Raw genomic sequence first — 17354 nt, forward strand, 5'->3', positions numbered from 1 at the left:
CAAGAGGAATGGGAGAGAAGCGCCATTCTCCCAAAGTGTCAGTGTGGAGGTCCTAGTTTAAAGTATCTGTGAAAACATGATATTGGAATAGCTCTGGGGAATTTCCAAATGTGGATAAGCCATAAATATTATGGAAATTTGCCTTCCCCTTGTTCTAATGATCTATCAAAGCAAAGAAACTTTTTTCTGCAATATTTAGTAGCTTTTAGATAACATTCCCAGGACCCAATCCTGAACCATAGCAACTTGTATGGCCTAGTAGATTTTTTTAGCTTACTGTTTACATTAAAAACTATCTTTTCATTCACTGAGGATCCTTTTTTTATTATGTGTGCAAGCCTTGTCCCAAGGACTGTCCCTGGCAGGGTGTCAAAAGTCAGCCCTACTACAGTACTCCTTTTTTTTTTGTAAATAACATGTTTAAAATTACTTATTTCATCATGGATGATCACTGTTGTCTTTCTTCCGCATGACTTCCTTACTCAGGTGACAAATGCAAAAGGACTTTGGATGATGATCCTGCTTTAACATGCAAATCTCAAAAAAAAAAAAAAAAAAAAAAAAAGAGAGAGAGAGAGAGAGAACAGAAGAAGAAAAGAAAAGAAAAGAAAAGAAAAGAAAAGAAAAGAAAAGAAAAGAAAAGAAAAGAAAAGAAAAGAAAAGAAAAGAAAAGAAAAGAAAAGAAAAGAAAAGAAAAGAGAGAGCTATTTCCCCCCATTTGAATTTCATGCATACAACTGAGTAAGCAGTGACAGGTCTGCCAGAGAACACCCAAACAGCTCCTTAATTTTAACAGAATCACAGAGTGGGACAGGTTGGAAAGGACCACAGTGGCCATCTGGTCCAACCTCCCTGCTCAAGTAGGATCACCCTGGAGCACAGGACACAGGATTGCATGCACACAGTTCTTGCATATTTCCCGTGAGGGAGACAGCAAACCTCTCTAAAAAAAAATCACACCAGATTCACCCACACAGTAAGGTTCTTCCTCATGTTCAAGTGGAGCCTCCTGTGCACCAGTTAAGCGTTGGGGGGGGGGGGGGGGTGTGTGTGTGCTTTGTGTAGCTTTTTGGTGGTTTTATTTGGGTTTTTTTTGGAGGGTTTTTTCCCCCTGCTTTTTTATTGCTTTGGGGCTGCCTTTTTTTTTTTTTTTTTTTTTTTTCCCTCTCCCTTTATTTTGTTTTGAGGTAATTTTTCGCCCTTTTTCGTTGGGATTCTTCCCCCCCCCCAATTTTCTTGTTCTGATTTGTTTCGTTATTTTGGCGCTTTTCTGAAGCTTCAGGCTTTTTTCCTCCCCTTTTTCTAATTTGGGGGCAATTTTGGCGCCTTTTATTGTTAATTTTGGGCTTTTTGTTTGTGGTTTGTGTTTGTTTTGTTGTGGTTTCGTCGTTGTTTTTTTTTTTAACTAAACGCGACAGCAAAGCTTTTCCCGTTCGGCGGCCAAACCCTCTTCCCGGCGCCAGGAATCCCCGGGAGCATCCCACGGCCCCGCGCCCCCACCCTCCCGGACCGCACCAACTGTGCCCGGGGGAGGGGGGAGCACAGAACCCTCCCCCCTCCGGCCGGCCACCGTCGCCTCCCCCTCCCCGGCCCGGCACCGCCCCTCTGGCCAATCACATGAGCGGGCGCGGGGGCCGCCGGGAGCGGGCGCTCCCCGAGGGGCTCGGCTGAGGAGGCGCAATATGGCGGCGCTCGGCGGGCGCTGAGCGGGGCCCGGGCGGGAGCCGTGGACAGGCGCCGGTCAGGGAGGGAATAATCCGGAGAATCGCGGAGAAGGGTGGCGGCGCCGTCTCGGGCGGCCCCGAGCGGCGGCGTCGGCGGCGGCGATGGCCCAGTGCGTGCAGTCGGTGCAGGAGTTCATCCAGGACTCGTTCGTGCCCTTGGTGGCCGCGCTGTGCAGCGAGGAGGCGGAGCGGCTCACCCGCAGGAACAACCTCAGCTTCGCCGAGCTGGTCAGGCCCTTCTGCCGCCTCACCTCGGAAGGTCGGTGCCGGGAGCGGAGCGCGTTGTTTACACGGGGCGGGGGAGGCGGCGCCGCCGCTCCCTTCCGCCCGCGGCCTCCGGGGGTCCCGCAAGGCTCTGCCTGCCGGGGCTGCGCCGGCGGGACGGGCCCGCACCCCTTCCCGGCGGCCGCCCGGTGTCACCGGGTGTCACCCGGAGCCGTGAGAGGCTTGGCGGGACACGCGTTTGCCGGGGTTGTCGCAGGTGACAGCTGTTAAGTCAGCTTAATTACGTTGGGTCTGCAGAACCTGGGAAGTTTGGCTTCTCCTGGAGACATCCCGCGTCTGAAGAGGAAGGTGTCTGTAAATTCAGCTCTTCCAGGCGGATTTTTGTCTTCCATTAAAATCACGTTGCTGTTGCCTCTCTAGTACTTGTACCTGACTCTTGCTGTAGTCTCTACTGGATTTCACACTTGCGGTAGCCAGGCGTTGAAAGTAGGGCCAGTCTTTCAGAAACATTAATCGTAATTTCAGTTGCAGGACTTTCCTTTCTCTCGCCTGTAGCTTTATTCTCTGCTTTATTTTTTTCTTTTTTTTTTTCCCGTTTCTTTTCCCGAGCTGTTTATGTGGCATCGATAAAATGACTACATGAAGCAGCAGGAAAACTGGAGATTGATCACTTAAGAGAAACAATAGAATTATTTAGCTGTGATGCTTTAACTTACTGTCCGAAATTTGTTTGTTTGTTTGTAATTTAGATAAGCTATGCATTTTAAGTTGCTGCTCATTACAGTGGCATGCAGTTTGCAGAGAGCTGCTTGTCAGAATAGTGATGCAATGACATTTGTCAGATTTGGGTTCTGATAGACATGTAGCTCAGACTGCAGCCTCTGCATGTCATGTGTTGAAAAAGGAGTGCAAGAAAATTAAGCCTGTACTGTCATTCTCGTTACATTTTTGCATTTCTCTCTTAAAAATGGCAACGGCTTAAAAGCTACTTTGTGTTAAAAATCTGCCTTAATTTTCAGGTAACTCTTAGTAACTTATCAGTTGTAACTTGTTTATAAATGTTTTTCATTTTGTTCAGCAATGCCCATGAACTATGTGAGAATGCAGCAGAGATAAAAATAGTAAATGCAGATGCTCACATCTTTAGAGTTCTGAAGTTAGTTATCTTTCTTTTAGTGAAAGACTCTCAAAATGCATCTAGCAAACAAAACCAGGCAGAGTATTCAAAATTAAGCATTCAGTTGGAAGGTTAATTGATTCACTTAATTGCACCTATTTTGGTCCAATTATTGTGACAGTTAAGGAACTTGAAAACCTGAATTATCCTCAGTGTTCCCTGAGTGAAACTTGGTACAGTGGGTTTTGTTGCTGCACTACTCTGTGTGTATTCTGACCTAGGAGGCCACAAGCCTGACTCCAGTTCCTCACTCCAAGAGTGACTTCCTTTTCCTGCTCCCTGGAAAAAATGTTACTGCATGCTGACTGTAAGTTCTTGTGTTAGAAGCAGCATGTGTAAGGGTAAGGACAGAGGGGAAGAAAGGCACGATTAAATTATCTGATTGTGGTACAGCAGAATGTCTGTACATGACATGCTGTGTGCTTTACTGCTTATGATTATAATAGTATTGTTCTCATATTATGTATAGTTTTGATATTGTGGTAATAGCTGTTTTGGGATTCTGTGAGGAGCAGTGGCCATAAGCTAAAATACAAGGAGTTCTGCTTCAACATGAGGAAAATCTTCTTTCCATTATGGGTAGCAGAGTGCTGGAACAGGCTGCTTAGGGAGGTTGTGGAGTTTCCCTCTCTGGGAGACATTCCAAACCCACCTGGACAGTTCCTGTTACCTGCTGGAGGTGATCCTCCTGCCTTGGCAGGGAGGTTGGAGTAGGTGATCTCCAGTGATCCCTTCCAACTATAATAATTGTGTGATTCTGTAAGTCTATTTTGGTGTCTTCCTTTCTAAGCACAGTTTTTCTTCAGGGAGTGTGAAATGCTGTCCATTTAAAATTAAATCATCTCTCTTTACTCGGTGTCTATTTAATTGAATTTCTAACATAAAACTGGCTAGATTAGTATTTCATCCCTTTAGAAATAAGCTGTCCCTTATGCAGAAATTTAAAGTACATGCATTGCTTCTTGAATTCTTCTGTATCTTGAAAAGCTCAGTCCTGGATTTGCTACTGCATTTTTGGAGTCCTGTTACAATACATACTTTTGTCTGAAATTAGGAGTTATGTGGCTTATGAACCAGCCGAAGACTCTGTGCTCATCAGCCTTCTTGCTTAGAGAAGCAGTGCAGTTATGGAATTCATTTACTGATACATGTGCAGAACAATTCTGTTAAACAGGAACTTACCTGAGCTCTCTGCTCTGCACATATCAGTCACCCTTCATGTGCTAACAGAGATGTGAAGGACCAGAACACGGTGTGGTAGTGTAAAACCACACACTGTTGAGGTTGCTCAGTCCAAGGAGGCCAGATTCTATCTAATTTCAAGTAGAACCCCACAAAAATATGCAATGTAAATGCAGTGGGCCCACCCTGTGCACAAATCAGTATTTAATCCCCTCATCAGCTTTGGTCTATCAGTGACTTGGTGGTTTAGCCAAAAATACCCTTGCAATATGCAGCAAAGTGCGATGGTAGGGTGTCCTGAGCACAGATTCGGGGTGTGCTGACTTGTAATTCTTAGCTGCTTGGCTTCTGTAAGTTAGTCCTGTTAGTGAAGGAGAAATGTTTAAAAAAGTGAAAGGACAGCTTTACTATCCCCATAAGTCTTAGAGAAAAACAACCCCAAAACTCTACCCAAAAGTATACTGAGGATTTTATACCTTCATATTTACTCTCAAAGTGGCTGCCTTCTGTTTTGTTTGTTAGTAACAACTGATGCCTGATTTGACAAGTGTATGCATTGTATATATTGGTAGGCATATATTGTGTCCTTTAAAATAGGATCCTGCTTTTAAGCATCTTTTAAAATACTCTATGAACTAATATTGTCTTTGTGGGAAGGAGAATTACAGTGTAGATGTCAATTAGCAAGTATCACTTTAAGATAGCATTGGTTACTCTTAAACCAAAGTGTTTGACCTTAAGAAAAAAAAAGGAGACCTTCTGATAATCTTATCTTATTCTAAGCCTTAAATATGTGCAAGATGTAAGGAAGTATAATGGGAACACTCTGCTAATTTGAGCTTAGTATGATGTTAGGAATTCCTTGTTCGTGGGTATCTTAGCATCTGATTGTTTTCAGCTTCTGATGAGAAAGATACTGTTCTAATACATGCTACCACTGCCACTTTCATCAAAGTACTTTCTGAAATGATCTTATGAACACTTGAAGGCAATATATAACACTAGACATGTTGTTTTTTGGTATTAAGACAAGCACTCTTTGGGGTTTCAAGTATGTCTGTTATTTCAGTCCTTAAAATTAAAGACGCCAGAGATGTCATCTGTGTTCTCTGTGGAAATGTGGTTGCTCATCATTGTTATGGCTATTACATATTTCAGGACAGACAGCAAGGATATGAGTTGTAGTGTTATAGCTGTGCTGGTGAAGGTAAACTAGTTTCCTAGTTGTTAGTTCCTGCACTTCCTTTACATTTCATAATTTCAGTAATTGCATGGCAGTAAGGTTGATAATTTACCAATATGATAAGATGGAAAAAGCCCCATGCAAAACAACTTCTTCAGCTTTCTGATAGAAATGCTGAACTGAAGTAAGTAAAGTTTAGCCAGCATAATTGCCCTTTCTGCCTTATGATGTATAAGTTCAATCTGAAACTTACAGCTGAAAAAACCCGCACATTTTTAGGTTGTTTTTGGCTGGATGAGTTTTCTAACCTGCTTTACTGTTTTCCCATGAGCTTGAGTGCTGGGTAAAGCTTGGGAGTGAATATGTGATTGAGGAAGGTAGAATTACACCAATCAAGATTTTGACAACATTAGAAATCTGTTTTAACATTTAAAATGGATTGTAAACAACTAGTGTGATCTGACTTTAGCTATGTACTTGCTACTTCCATAGAGGCTTGTGGAAAAGGTGTGGAGTGCTTTCCAGGCTGGAGCAGATTGAATACTCAGTTTCAGACCTTTACGGTGTGAGTCCTGTAGTTAGTTGAAAGATGAAGAAGACAGCAAGGAAAGAATTTTCCTTTGTGCTACCTTTTATATGCTATACAGTAATTTGTGAAAATAACATGCAGAGGAGTCAAGGGCTGTGCTGTGTGGCATGTGGTAGCACCACGTGGCTTAGGCAGCTGTAGTCAGTGTGTTGTACCTGCACTCACAGTCTGGCTTGCTTGGTGGTGGTTGTGGTTTGAAATAGGGTGAAATTACATGAAAAATCACAGCAGGCTCAGAATTGTAATGAGTGTTGAAAATGTGAATAGTTTTTTAAAATCAGATGGCTTTAGGGAGCAGTTTTCACAGAGATTCTACAAAGGAAGCTATAGTGTTAAAAACCATAGAATGGTTTAAGGGGACCTTCAAGAACATCTAGTTCTAACTTTACCCTGCCATGGTTAGGGTAACTTTTCATTATACCAGGTTGCTCGCATCCCCATCCAGCCAGGCCTTGAACTGTTACAATGTTGGGGCATCCACAGCTTTTTTGAGCAACCAAAATGCCTCACCATCCTCACAGTAAAGAATTTATTTGCAGTATCGCATCTAAATCTGCCCCCTTTCAGTTTTAAACCATTCCCCCTTGTCCTGTCACTACATGCCCTTGTACCTCTCCAGCTCTCTTGAAAGCCTGGTTTAGGTACTGGAATGCTGCTCTGAGGTCTTCCCTGCTACTCCAGGATGATCAACCCCAGCTCTCTCAGCTTGTTTTTTAGGATATGTTAATTTTGGATGAATGAATACTGTGTTATCCATGTCAAGTTTCTTAAATGCTATATATTTGTGTATGGGGAGGTTTCTTGGAAACTGGTGATTCCTTAAAACATGATGTATTGTGTGAAATCCATGCATGCTTCCTATGGCTTTTTTGTGAAAGTTCATATGTTCCACAAGGAGCATCAGTGTAGGATGTGCACATACTATGTTAGATGGAGTGGGTATTCTTACCAGCTAAGATCCTATGCTGTTCTTTAGTCACTCTGCCTAGATGAGCCTAATGTTGAACATGAAGTAATTTCTTGTTAAAATTCCCCCCTTCCCCCCGCCATTTTTCATAGTCAAGCATTATGGACTGTGATCTAGAATTGATGATGGAGAAGTTTAGTGGAGCAATCTTTAAAGAAAAAGTGTGTTGGAAAAAAACTAATTTATGACAACTGTTTTAACTGTCTATTATACGCCTCAACAAATCCTCTTATTTTTCCTTTTTAGTTCACATGAGAGATCCCAATAATCAGCTTCACATCATTAAAAATTTGAAGATCGCTGTCAACAACATCATTACTCATCCACCTCAGCCTGGTGCCATTCAGAAACTTTTGCATGACGTTGTGTCTGTCAGTCAGCCTGCTGAAGGACTGGTAGCTAATGTGATCACAGCTGGAGATTATGATCTCAATATCAGTGGTACGTAATGATATTGTATTTTTCATAATGTAAACTGGAATTGGCTGAGAAGTTTCTAGCCCTCATTTCATGGCAGAGTTTATCAGTTTTGAGACATTGCTTTTACTGAGACTTTGGATTTATCAAATAGTTTTGCCTTTATATTATGCTGAAAGAATGGTTGAGCTTTATTAATAATATTAATTTTCCTAATGTTGTAGTTCTTCTCAACTTGTGTTAAATCATTATTTTAATGTAGCAGTTACCAATGCTTTGGTTGTGTAATTTTCTTGTTACGAAACTGATCGGGTGACTTCTTGCACTTGGCTGAATAAATATCAGAACTTAGAGTGCTGGTACTAATGTACAGCTTTATCTTGAAGTTAGTTATCCTGGCTTCTTTTATTTTTTATGATCAAGTCATAAGAAGTTTAAAGAAAAAAGACTTTGAGGAAAGGTGTGTGACTCCTTTGATTCCTTCTCTTTTTATTTTTTTTATTCTGTGGAACTTGTTCTTCATATTTCACTGTCAAAATGACTAGAGGATTCTAAAAAAGATTTTTTTCTCAGAACTCCAAGGGATGAGGCATAGTGAATAATGCTAAGTGAGACCTGATCTTAGGAGCTGAGAAGATTAAACTCCTCCCAATTAAGACCCTAATCCATTAAAGCCTCTGAGCATGTACTTAGTTCAAAGCATGTATTCACTGCCCTATTTAAACATGCATAATTTACTGTATTTAAAGTTCAGCCTGCAGTGAAGAGTTTGGCTCTGCTATAGCAATAGACTGATAAAACTTCATGAGGATTAGTAACTGATGTTGCAGTAGTAAATTTTTTATGTTGATGATGGAAAGATGGCACAATTCTTACATCTTCGATACCTAATATATGAGTTATGTCTTCAGGTTGATGTCCCGTGTTGGTTATGAAGCAAAAGACCTGAGCCTGGAAACCGCTTGTTTTTGGGATGTGTTGAAAATCCCATGTATTTTTCAATTTCTGTGCCCTTGTTTATAGGTCACATTTGTGAATTGCCATTTTGGTATGAATTTTTTTTCAGATGGAATGTTTGCTTCAATTCTAGAGATGGAAAGACCTTGAGAAAACAGAATGGTTTCACTGAGGAGACTTTTCCGTGAGATTTCTAATGGCCTTAGTTTAGAAGCGTGGTATTGAAAGAAGGGAAGAAAAATAGTGGCTATATTAAGCAATGCTTTGTAGTTACAGAAGCAAGTATCTCTCCTTTTGTTTTCCATATTTGCTGCCAGAGCCTTGGATGTAGATATTACCATGTCTGACTATCTTTTGTCTGTCAGTGATTAGATTCTTATTTCCATTCAGACTGGCTATATGCTTATTTGACAGGAGGAGAGATGTATAAGCTGTTTAAGATCACACAGAAGGGCAAATTTTTGTTAAGTGGAACCCCATTTCAGGGGTTTATCACGTAACACTGACAGTGTTCTTGACGGAGGAACTTGTATCCCATTACAGTGCAAGAGAATATGAGGAAGTACCAAGTAAGGTTCCTTTATGCTTGGATGAATGAGTATTTACTAAGAAGTTTAGGGCTTTTTTTTCAACTTTCTTAGAGCATTTTATTCAAACCAGGGGATGCATTCATTCCTTACAGCAGAACATAATCATTTGGCATGTAAATGGAAAATAGTCTCATTAGTTCTTCAATTTGTTCTTTTTTGGGGGAGTGAATTAGTTTTCTAGGATAATGATATTAAAAGGTATTTTCTTAATTTTAATGATGGTCAAGTGCAGTCTATTTTGTAGAAAGATAAACATTAAGAGGCTGAGGTATGATTGTTTCTGGCACTGGGGTCATAATACTGCTCTTTTTTTGGGAAGAATTTTGGAACTGCTGTGTTGTATTGGTTTAATTGTCTGTAATCCTTCTTTGTTACAGTTTTGTTTAATATTCTTATAGTTCCATAATCTAGTGCTGAAAGACTCATTTGGTTGCTGAAAAGTTGCTTCTGTTCAGCCGTGCCTGCTTCTCCCACATACTGGTGCATGTAGAAAGTGAAGAAAAATAATCCCACTAAAAAATTAAGTTATTTGAGAAGTAAAATTATTTTTCAGCTAGATCAGTTCCCTGGCTATGTTTGTTCAGGGCTGCATGATATAAATGCTGGCCTGAGGCATCGGAGGAATATGATTGAAGTGAAGGAGAATGTTGGGGCAACCACCTCCACCAGCTAATGTATCAGCTACTTTTAATTAGTACTGTAGGCTGGGAAATCTCACAAGTTAGTGGCTTAGATTTTGAGTATCTCTCAGCTAGTAAAATAGAAATAACATCTAGATACAACTTAAATCTTTGCTACTTGGTAGAATTTCCATTTCTGTTGGAGCCTAGAATTTGGGCTGAACTAGAAATCAGTATTGATTTTTATTAAAGTATGCTGGCAAATGTTGAGAAGCCTGAAATATTCATTATTAAGGTTAGCTGGAGTCAAATCTTTTCAGTGCCCCTCATGGGCCTGCATGGTGTAGATTTAAAAACCAAGAGTGTTCTGCATCTGACCCTTTTTAGTATAATAATATCATGTTTTTTCTATCAGATCGCTCAGTTAAAGCTAGTGTTCCTTGGTACAGTAATTGGAAAGAGACACTGATGGAACTGAACACATCCACGTTTTATTCAGGTATTTTTTTTGTGGTTGGTGCTGATTTGCCAAATTGCCCTTTACTCCTTTTTCATGTGCCCCATCCACCTTTCCTTACCATCTGCTACAACTGTTCAGCACTTTTCTGGACGTAGATGTGTGTTCCTCCATTTTTTTCCCCCCCTAACTGAAAAATCGTTGGTGGTGGTTGTTTTAATTTTTCTTTGAATCACATTTCTACTCTTGTTAATCAAAATCATTTGGTCCTTCCATACAATCAATAAGGGTGGTGGTGGTGGTAGTAAATTACCTGATGCTGTTAAAAACGCTGGATTGTTTGATCCTATGGAACTGTATACTGTCACTGTGCTGTATTTCAAATGTACTTTCTGCTTCTTCAGAGAACTTCTTTCTCAGGGGATAGTAACACCTTTTAAGTTGGAACTCAAATGCTGACTGTGCTATATTTACATTCTTTCTGGAGTATGACCCTTAAAAAAAAAGAAAAAGCTTTCTAATACATTTTTATGTAGTTCATGGGACTTATTGCTGACTTATTGCTACCAAACCACATTGGTTATTGACCTCTCAAGGCTCTGCATTTGTGGTCTATAAGAGCCAGGTTTTGATATTTTTCAGTTTTATATATTAATATAGTTTGTGCCTTTGGTTAATACTAGCTATCCTTTCAGTAGTATCTGTTCAGATCCTGCTAAATGCCTTAAGGGTACAAAACTTCATGAAGTAGACTTTCCATTCTTTAGCTGTTAGGTACAAATGTTACTTTTTTTTTTTCTTAATAAGTTCTGAACATGTTAGCAAGTTTGCCAAAACTTCAGTTCTGTTCCAGCATACTGGGAAAATGCGAAACATACAGGTCTGGGTACCTAAATGACAATGTTGGTCTGCACTGCTGTAGCATGTTATGAGATGTTGCAGTTGCAGATTTTTTTTTTTAATAATGCTTTTGTTTTGAATATGATGTGTGTGTTTATCAAGTATCTATGATAAGTGATTACAGCTCTGTAAAATGCTCAAGTGAATCCTGTTAATGTTGTTGTGTAGAAGGAAACTAGTTGCCTTTGAGGCTGCTTCCAAGTTTTTTAATAGGCCTAATGAAAAATGAGGGCAGGGGAACCAATCCACAAAACAAAGTAGTACATCCATGTTTGTAACGGTCAGATTTTAAAAAGCACATGATTTCTTTTTTCTTTTGCTGTGATTCAGCTGTGAAACAGAAGTGAAAATTTGAAAACAGTGCTTGAAAGTACAATGCAGTTGACAATTTTGCCTTAGGTTATTTAGCAGTGTTTACCAGAGTTACTGCATGGCTTGTTATACTTGTGAAAAATGTGTACGAGTCACTTTCTTATGGCTTGTTTTTAATAATAACAGGCTGTGTTTTCCTTAATTTAAATAGTTGGCATGTTTGCATGTAGGACTCAGTAAAGCCAAGAGCTTTTTATATCCTAGATGAGTACTCAGAGAGCAGTTTCTAGAAAGGCTGTAATCAAAAACTGGAAGTTTGTCTCCTGTTAGGCTTTTTATTTTATGTGACATGTGCTGACTGCTAGACTGAATTCAAGTGTAGCTATATCTGACTTCTTTGTGTCTGAAGCCAATCTAAGATGGCTTGACAATGTAGGATTAAACAAAAATGCATTAAATGGATGCCCTACAAGAAATTCCAGTGTAAAAGTGAACATGTTTCCTAAAGTTAGCTTCAGAAATCAAGGTGATGCTTTGGCTTGGTTTTTATGAGGAGGTGCATGAGAGCTTTACAAAGCATTAGAAATTTTTATTTACTTTTATTTTTATTTACTCAAGTCTAGCAATGTGGGGGTTTTAGGGTCATATAAAGAAAATACCTTCACATTTTCTTGATAATTTTTTTCTCCACTAGTCACTGTTTTCTAGTTTGCAGGTAAGATGACACTGGATTCCAGTTACTTCACTGTAAAATCAGGTTATTGAAAGTGGATTTTGCTATGGGGTCTGTTTGCCACTCAAGGGAAAGGAGTTGGAGAATTAATTTGACCTATAGCTGGAGTGGAAAGAAATGGACGACATTAAGTTCATATTTTTTTTTTTATGTCACAGACATCCTTGGTTTCCCTTTATTTGTTACTCTTAGGAAAATGAAATCCCTATTGAAAAGGGGCATTGAATTTGGCAGGTTAAAATTATTAGGCATTAATGGTACAACTTGGATCTTTGCCAGCTGAACTGTGTATTTTAGAAAGGCATGGGAAGGGGACTGCTGTCAAGCCAAGTCAACACTTGTAGAAAAAAGGCAGCGTATGGTTTTGGTAATCCTTAGCTCTTCTACATACTCAAAAATGAATTTTGTTTCTTGGTCAATTCTTATATCCCTAGCCCAGAAATTCAATGACTGTTAGAAGAATTTATTTATTTCTTTGCCAAGTGTATGGATGTTTAAAGGGGTGGAAAAGAGTAGTCTGTTTAACAAGGTCTGAACACATGAGCCTTCACTGGTGAGAAATGTGGTGCTTAAGGTGCTATTCAGTTTCACGGGATTTGATTCAAGTGTTACTGTTTCTCCTACTTGTGTAGCATCTAAAATACTTTCTCCTTGGACTGTTCCCCCTTCTTTCCCCTGCCATACAAACCTTGTCAGTTTGCAGGCTTCACTTTCAGGTGTAGTCTTTCATGCTTCCTTTTCATTAATGAGTAAACAAATTTCACTGAATAGTCTAATTTGTCCTGTTTTATTGTGTATTTCAGCTACTACTCCTTGGTTTGAGTCTTACAGAGAGTGCTTTCTTCAGTCCATGCCTGCGTCTGACCATGAATTCTTAAACCACTATGTTGCCTGTATCCTTTGAATGTTACAGACTGCTCCGGGGAGGGCTGTTACAAAATGTAATGTAGGAGACACTGAAATTTTGCAGTAACACTTTTGCAACTATGATTTGAAGCCTATATATTTTTCCACTATATCTGACTATGCAGATTTATTTCATAAGGCTGTCAGGGTTTTCTTTGTGACTGTTTGGCCTGAATTTTTTGTGGTGTCCATATTGGGGTTTTTTCCCCTTCTCCACACACCTTTTGTGTCAAAGTGAGCTCATAGCCAGTACCTGTAAACAAAACTCCCATCATCCTAAGACACTTTCTGCTGTAGCTCTTAAGGACAGTCTGTTGACTGTCCCTCATCTGCAATGGAGGAATGTGTGTTTGGGATGTGTCTGCTGCTTTTTAATAGCTTTTTGTAAGTAAATGGAATGGTGGAGGTTGGGGAGAAGTTGTTATGGAAATAACTTTGAGCTATGCTGGACAAAAAGTCTGGAAAGACTGGAATGATGCCTGAATGCTTTCACCTTTTTCTTTTTTTTTTCCCTACCAAAGCTTAGGCACAATATGCTTGTCTACAGGGAAATTGAAAATGATCTGTGTTTCATGATGTAGCTGGTGTTTAGCTTTACAGTAATTACGATGCTGCAGGTTTTATGACACTATATTCCTAATTCTGTACTGAACATTAGAATTTCAGTATAGTGGAAAGGTATGTTAATGGCCACACTTGTGCAGAATTAACTTTGCAAAATACTGATTCTGACTTCTGAACTTTAATAACATTTAAAGTATAATTTTGCTCTCTGGCGTCTCTGTATTAATATCTTTTGATTTGGTGAGTTGATGTAGCAGAGTGGGATGTTTCTTATAAATGATTGTGTAGTTGCATTGAGGTAAAAATCTGAACACTTCTGCATTTTACTCAGGCAGTGTTGCTGTGTTTATGAATGCTGGTCATCACTGTTGTTCAAGTGATAATTTAAAGCCCCAGCTCTCCTTGGAAGCTGAAAGCTAAAATACAGTGGGGATGAATTTCAGCTACATGTTTGCTGTGAACATCTGGTCTCTATCTAAAATCTTAAATGAGCTATCATGTAGCAGCTTAAACTTAGAGTCACTGTCAGAATAGGAGCAAACTCCTGTTGGGTCTCATTTTACAGATATTAGTTAACTGATTGGGGTTTTTTTGAGACTTAAGGCCAAATTGTAGTTGCATATACTTTTGTGGTAGCATGTTTTACATGCTTAAGTATGGTACTCACCTCTTCTTTACATTTTATACACTTCCTAATTTATTCTATGATCAGTGATTGTCCCTGTGTTCTTTGGGTGTGTGTCCTTAATAGTGAATTCAGGTATGCTGGTAGTTTCTTCTAGTGAACCTGACCCTGTGGAGCAGTTCCTGAAGCTGTCCCAAGAACAACATCGGATTCAGCACAGTAGTGAATACTCATATCCCAAGTGGTTTATACCAAACACGCTCAAATATTATGTCTTACTGCATGATGTAAGCACAGGAGAGGAGCAAAGGTGGGTCATCTGCCTTCACTGAGCTTACAGATGAGCTCTTTCACTGAAGTGTTTGTGCTGATAAATTCTGTTGAGATTAGACATGCAACAGGATCCATTAGTCAGTATGCTGTTATCGAGGCAGATATTTGAAAGTACTATTTTTAGATCATCTTGTGTTCCTGCAAAATGAAATTAATTTGTCCCAGATTTTGGGGTAGATGCTTTCTTTGCTAGTTGCTGATTAATTTTCGAAGATTCTTAATTTTACTCGCGCATAACAGATTGTTTTAAAAATAGGAGAATTTTCCTTTTAAGCACTATGGATAATAACCTAAAATAGTTTGTTGCATGACACGCTCTAAAGTTAGTTTGATATCAAGATAGGATAAATGTTGTTTTACTGTTTCAGAGCTGACTCCATTTATGAAGAGATGAAACAGAGATATGGAACTCAGGGTTGCTATTTGCTGAAAATAAATTCTCGGGTGTCTAATAGAGGAGCAGATGAACAGATACCAGATCCTTGGAGTCAGTACCTTCAGAAAAGCACTATTCAGAACCAGGTACTGTACTATCCTAAAAACCGTTTTTAAGGGGTGTATGGAAATCCATTTTAGTTGCATCAAGTTTCACCTTAGTGTTATATGTTTGTGCTTCTACAGAATGAGCTAACAGGCAGTCAGGGCACTTCAGACACAGCTGTGACTTTGTATGAGGGCATGAGTCCTCGAGTAGGAACCATCCTCTGTGCTACTTAAGTTGACAGTAGGGAGCATTGAAATACTGGACTGTCTGAAATAGACTCATGGGAGTAGTACAGAAATAATAGACCTGTGCCTTAAGAGCTGTAAGAGGAAGTAACCTCAGAAGTGTCCTGTTCATAGCAACTTTCTATCTGCATTTTTATTTGTCGTCTTCAGTCTTAAATTTTGTTTTTTTTCCTGGGTCTTCTGTACTTCACTATGTAGTGTGGGTGTGTTGTTTTGTGGGAGTATGTGTGGTTTTTGTGATAACTTCTTGTGGTCTACTCTGGTCTGTCATCTGCTAAGATTGCAAGTGATAATGTGTTTTGAGTTTGCCATAAATAACTGTTTTTGGCTTTAGAACCAAAAATATTCTTTTTTGAGTTTGCTTTTGACTGACCTGCAGTTATAACTCTGTATGATTAAAAGGTTCCTGGAATCTTATTTCTTTACCAAATGTAGCTGGTATTGGAAAGTCAAAACATTTCATATTCTGTAAGCTAAGAGGACCAGTGAGTTATAGCTCACCATAAACTAATCAGATATTTTTCTTTTTCTCTGTTCCATGTCAACTGTGCAATATAGATTTTTGTATGTGTGAGCTTGTTCAGGAGTTGCTTTAGGGAATATATTTCTGCTGCTGTAGGCACTGCTGGGTAAGAGTTGGAATTGCTCTGCTTGACAGGGAAGCTAGTTGAGCAAGTCAGAAGGTACTTGTTTCATTTGGTGAATATAATTCTCATCATTAAAGTAAGACAGTTTCTTAAATCCTCAGAAACTACTTAGAAAAATTAATATATATGAACAAACATGCTACTGTAGTAATTTAGTTAAGTTATTGAAGTTGACAACTACTGCTTACTGACTTTTGTATGTGGTTGAGTAGTATTAAAGTTCTGACTTTTTTCCCCCTTTTCTGACAGGATTCTTATGAAGATTATACTGTTTCAAACAAGAATACTGATCACTTGATATCAGATGGCATAGACAGTGAAATTAAAGGTATTTTTGTCATTATGAAAACCTTGATGTTATATAGCATTTAACGCAACTTTCTTTTGTCTTGAACAGTAATTAATTAGATAATTTGTTAAGGAACTCAGAGTAATGGTTTTCTACATGCTCTAAGTTTCCTCCAGGAAAAATGCTGTGGTGCTCTCCTACTGGATTGGTGGCATCTCCTTAATGAGATGTCCAATGATGTATTGGGCTCATAGTTTAGGCATATTGTCTGCAGACTCTGATAATTAGTAAAAATAGCATAGGATTAAACAGTCAGTTTTCATAATAATGGAAGTTTTGGGTTGTGTGCTTTGCTATAACTTGGAAGCTGAGGTTTTGGAGGGTTTTTGTCCTGGGTTTTTGTATTAAATCTGTAAATGTCAGGGAAGTGCTTAGATTGTAAGTTGTTTGGAAGCACTTGCCTTAGAACTCAGCCTGTGGATGGGAGAGAGAAGTAAATGAAATTGAGTGTAAATTAATGCACCCTCAAAAAATAATTAAGATAGCTGTGTGGGATTCAGATGAGAGACATCATCAAGTAGGGAGCAAGTAGGGAATCTCAGCCCAGATCCTCCATACCTCACCTGAAAGGCATGTGGAGACCTGGCATGTGTGGGAGAGCCTACAGTTGCTGTCTTTCTAGGGTCTTGCAGCCCAAATGTGGTTTGGGAGCAGCCAGTTGAACTTTACAAACTCAGCTTTACGTTTAATGATTCAAATCCATTAAGGATTTGCTTTCACAGTTCAGCATTGCTCAGTGCCAGATAGGGCAAACAGATTTTCTTATAAATAAGAGAGCTGCTTAGGTCTTAGAGTGAAGCAGTGTCTCGGTCTGTTTTAGAGAGCTAAATGAGATAGTGGTCAGCAGCCCTTCTCACTGAACAAAAAGGAATTTGGAGGAAATTGTTTTACATCATGATTGCTTGGAAGGACATGGAAAATTAGTTTGGTGGGTTTTTTTTGTTGTGGGGGTTTTTTTGAAACTGTAAAACATAAGCAGAAAAAAAGAGAATGGACCCAATGGAGCCAGTGTAGTAATTGCTGTGTTTCCAACTTTCATGAATGTTTTATTTGGATTTTAATGTTTCCATAGTTTTCCTTCAATGTTGTTGATATTAGGCAGCATATTGGAAGATTTTTTTGCACTGTGGTTGAGAACCAAAACTGTGCATATTTAGCCATGTTGTAA

At 39.3% G+C, this 17354-nt stretch overlaps 1 protein-coding gene across 4 annotated transcripts in view; it reads left to right on the forward strand.

Moving 5' to 3' along the window:
* Positions 1-1679: 1679 nt before the first annotated feature.
* The window catches only part of TRAPPC8 (trafficking protein particle complex subunit 8), a 51774-nt gene continuing 36099 nt past the window's right edge, over positions 1680-17354 (forward strand). For 2 of the 4 annotated variants that reach the window (XM_040062150.2, XM_040062160.2), the window contains exons 1-7: positions 1680-1983; positions 7294-7488; positions 10047-10130; positions 12837-12926; positions 14264-14438; positions 14830-14983; positions 16087-16165. In XM_040062150.2, coding sequence (XP_039918084.1) covers positions 1827-1983; positions 7294-7488; positions 10047-10130; positions 12837-12926; positions 14264-14438; positions 14830-14983; positions 16087-16165 — 934 coding nt within the window. In that variant the 5' untranslated portion in view covers positions 1680-1826. The remainder of the gene's footprint in view (positions 1984-7293; positions 7489-10046; positions 10131-12836; positions 12927-14263; positions 14439-14829; positions 14984-16086; positions 16166-17354) is intronic. The other 2 variants (XM_040062170.2, XM_040062180.2) reach the window with 1 other exon arrangement.

This window comes from Hirundo rustica, chromosome 1, assembly GCF_015227805.2.
Source record: "Hirundo rustica isolate bHirRus1 chromosome 1, bHirRus1.pri.v3, whole genome shotgun sequence".
NCBI lineage: Eukaryota > Metazoa > Chordata > Aves > Passeriformes > Hirundinidae > Hirundo > Hirundo rustica.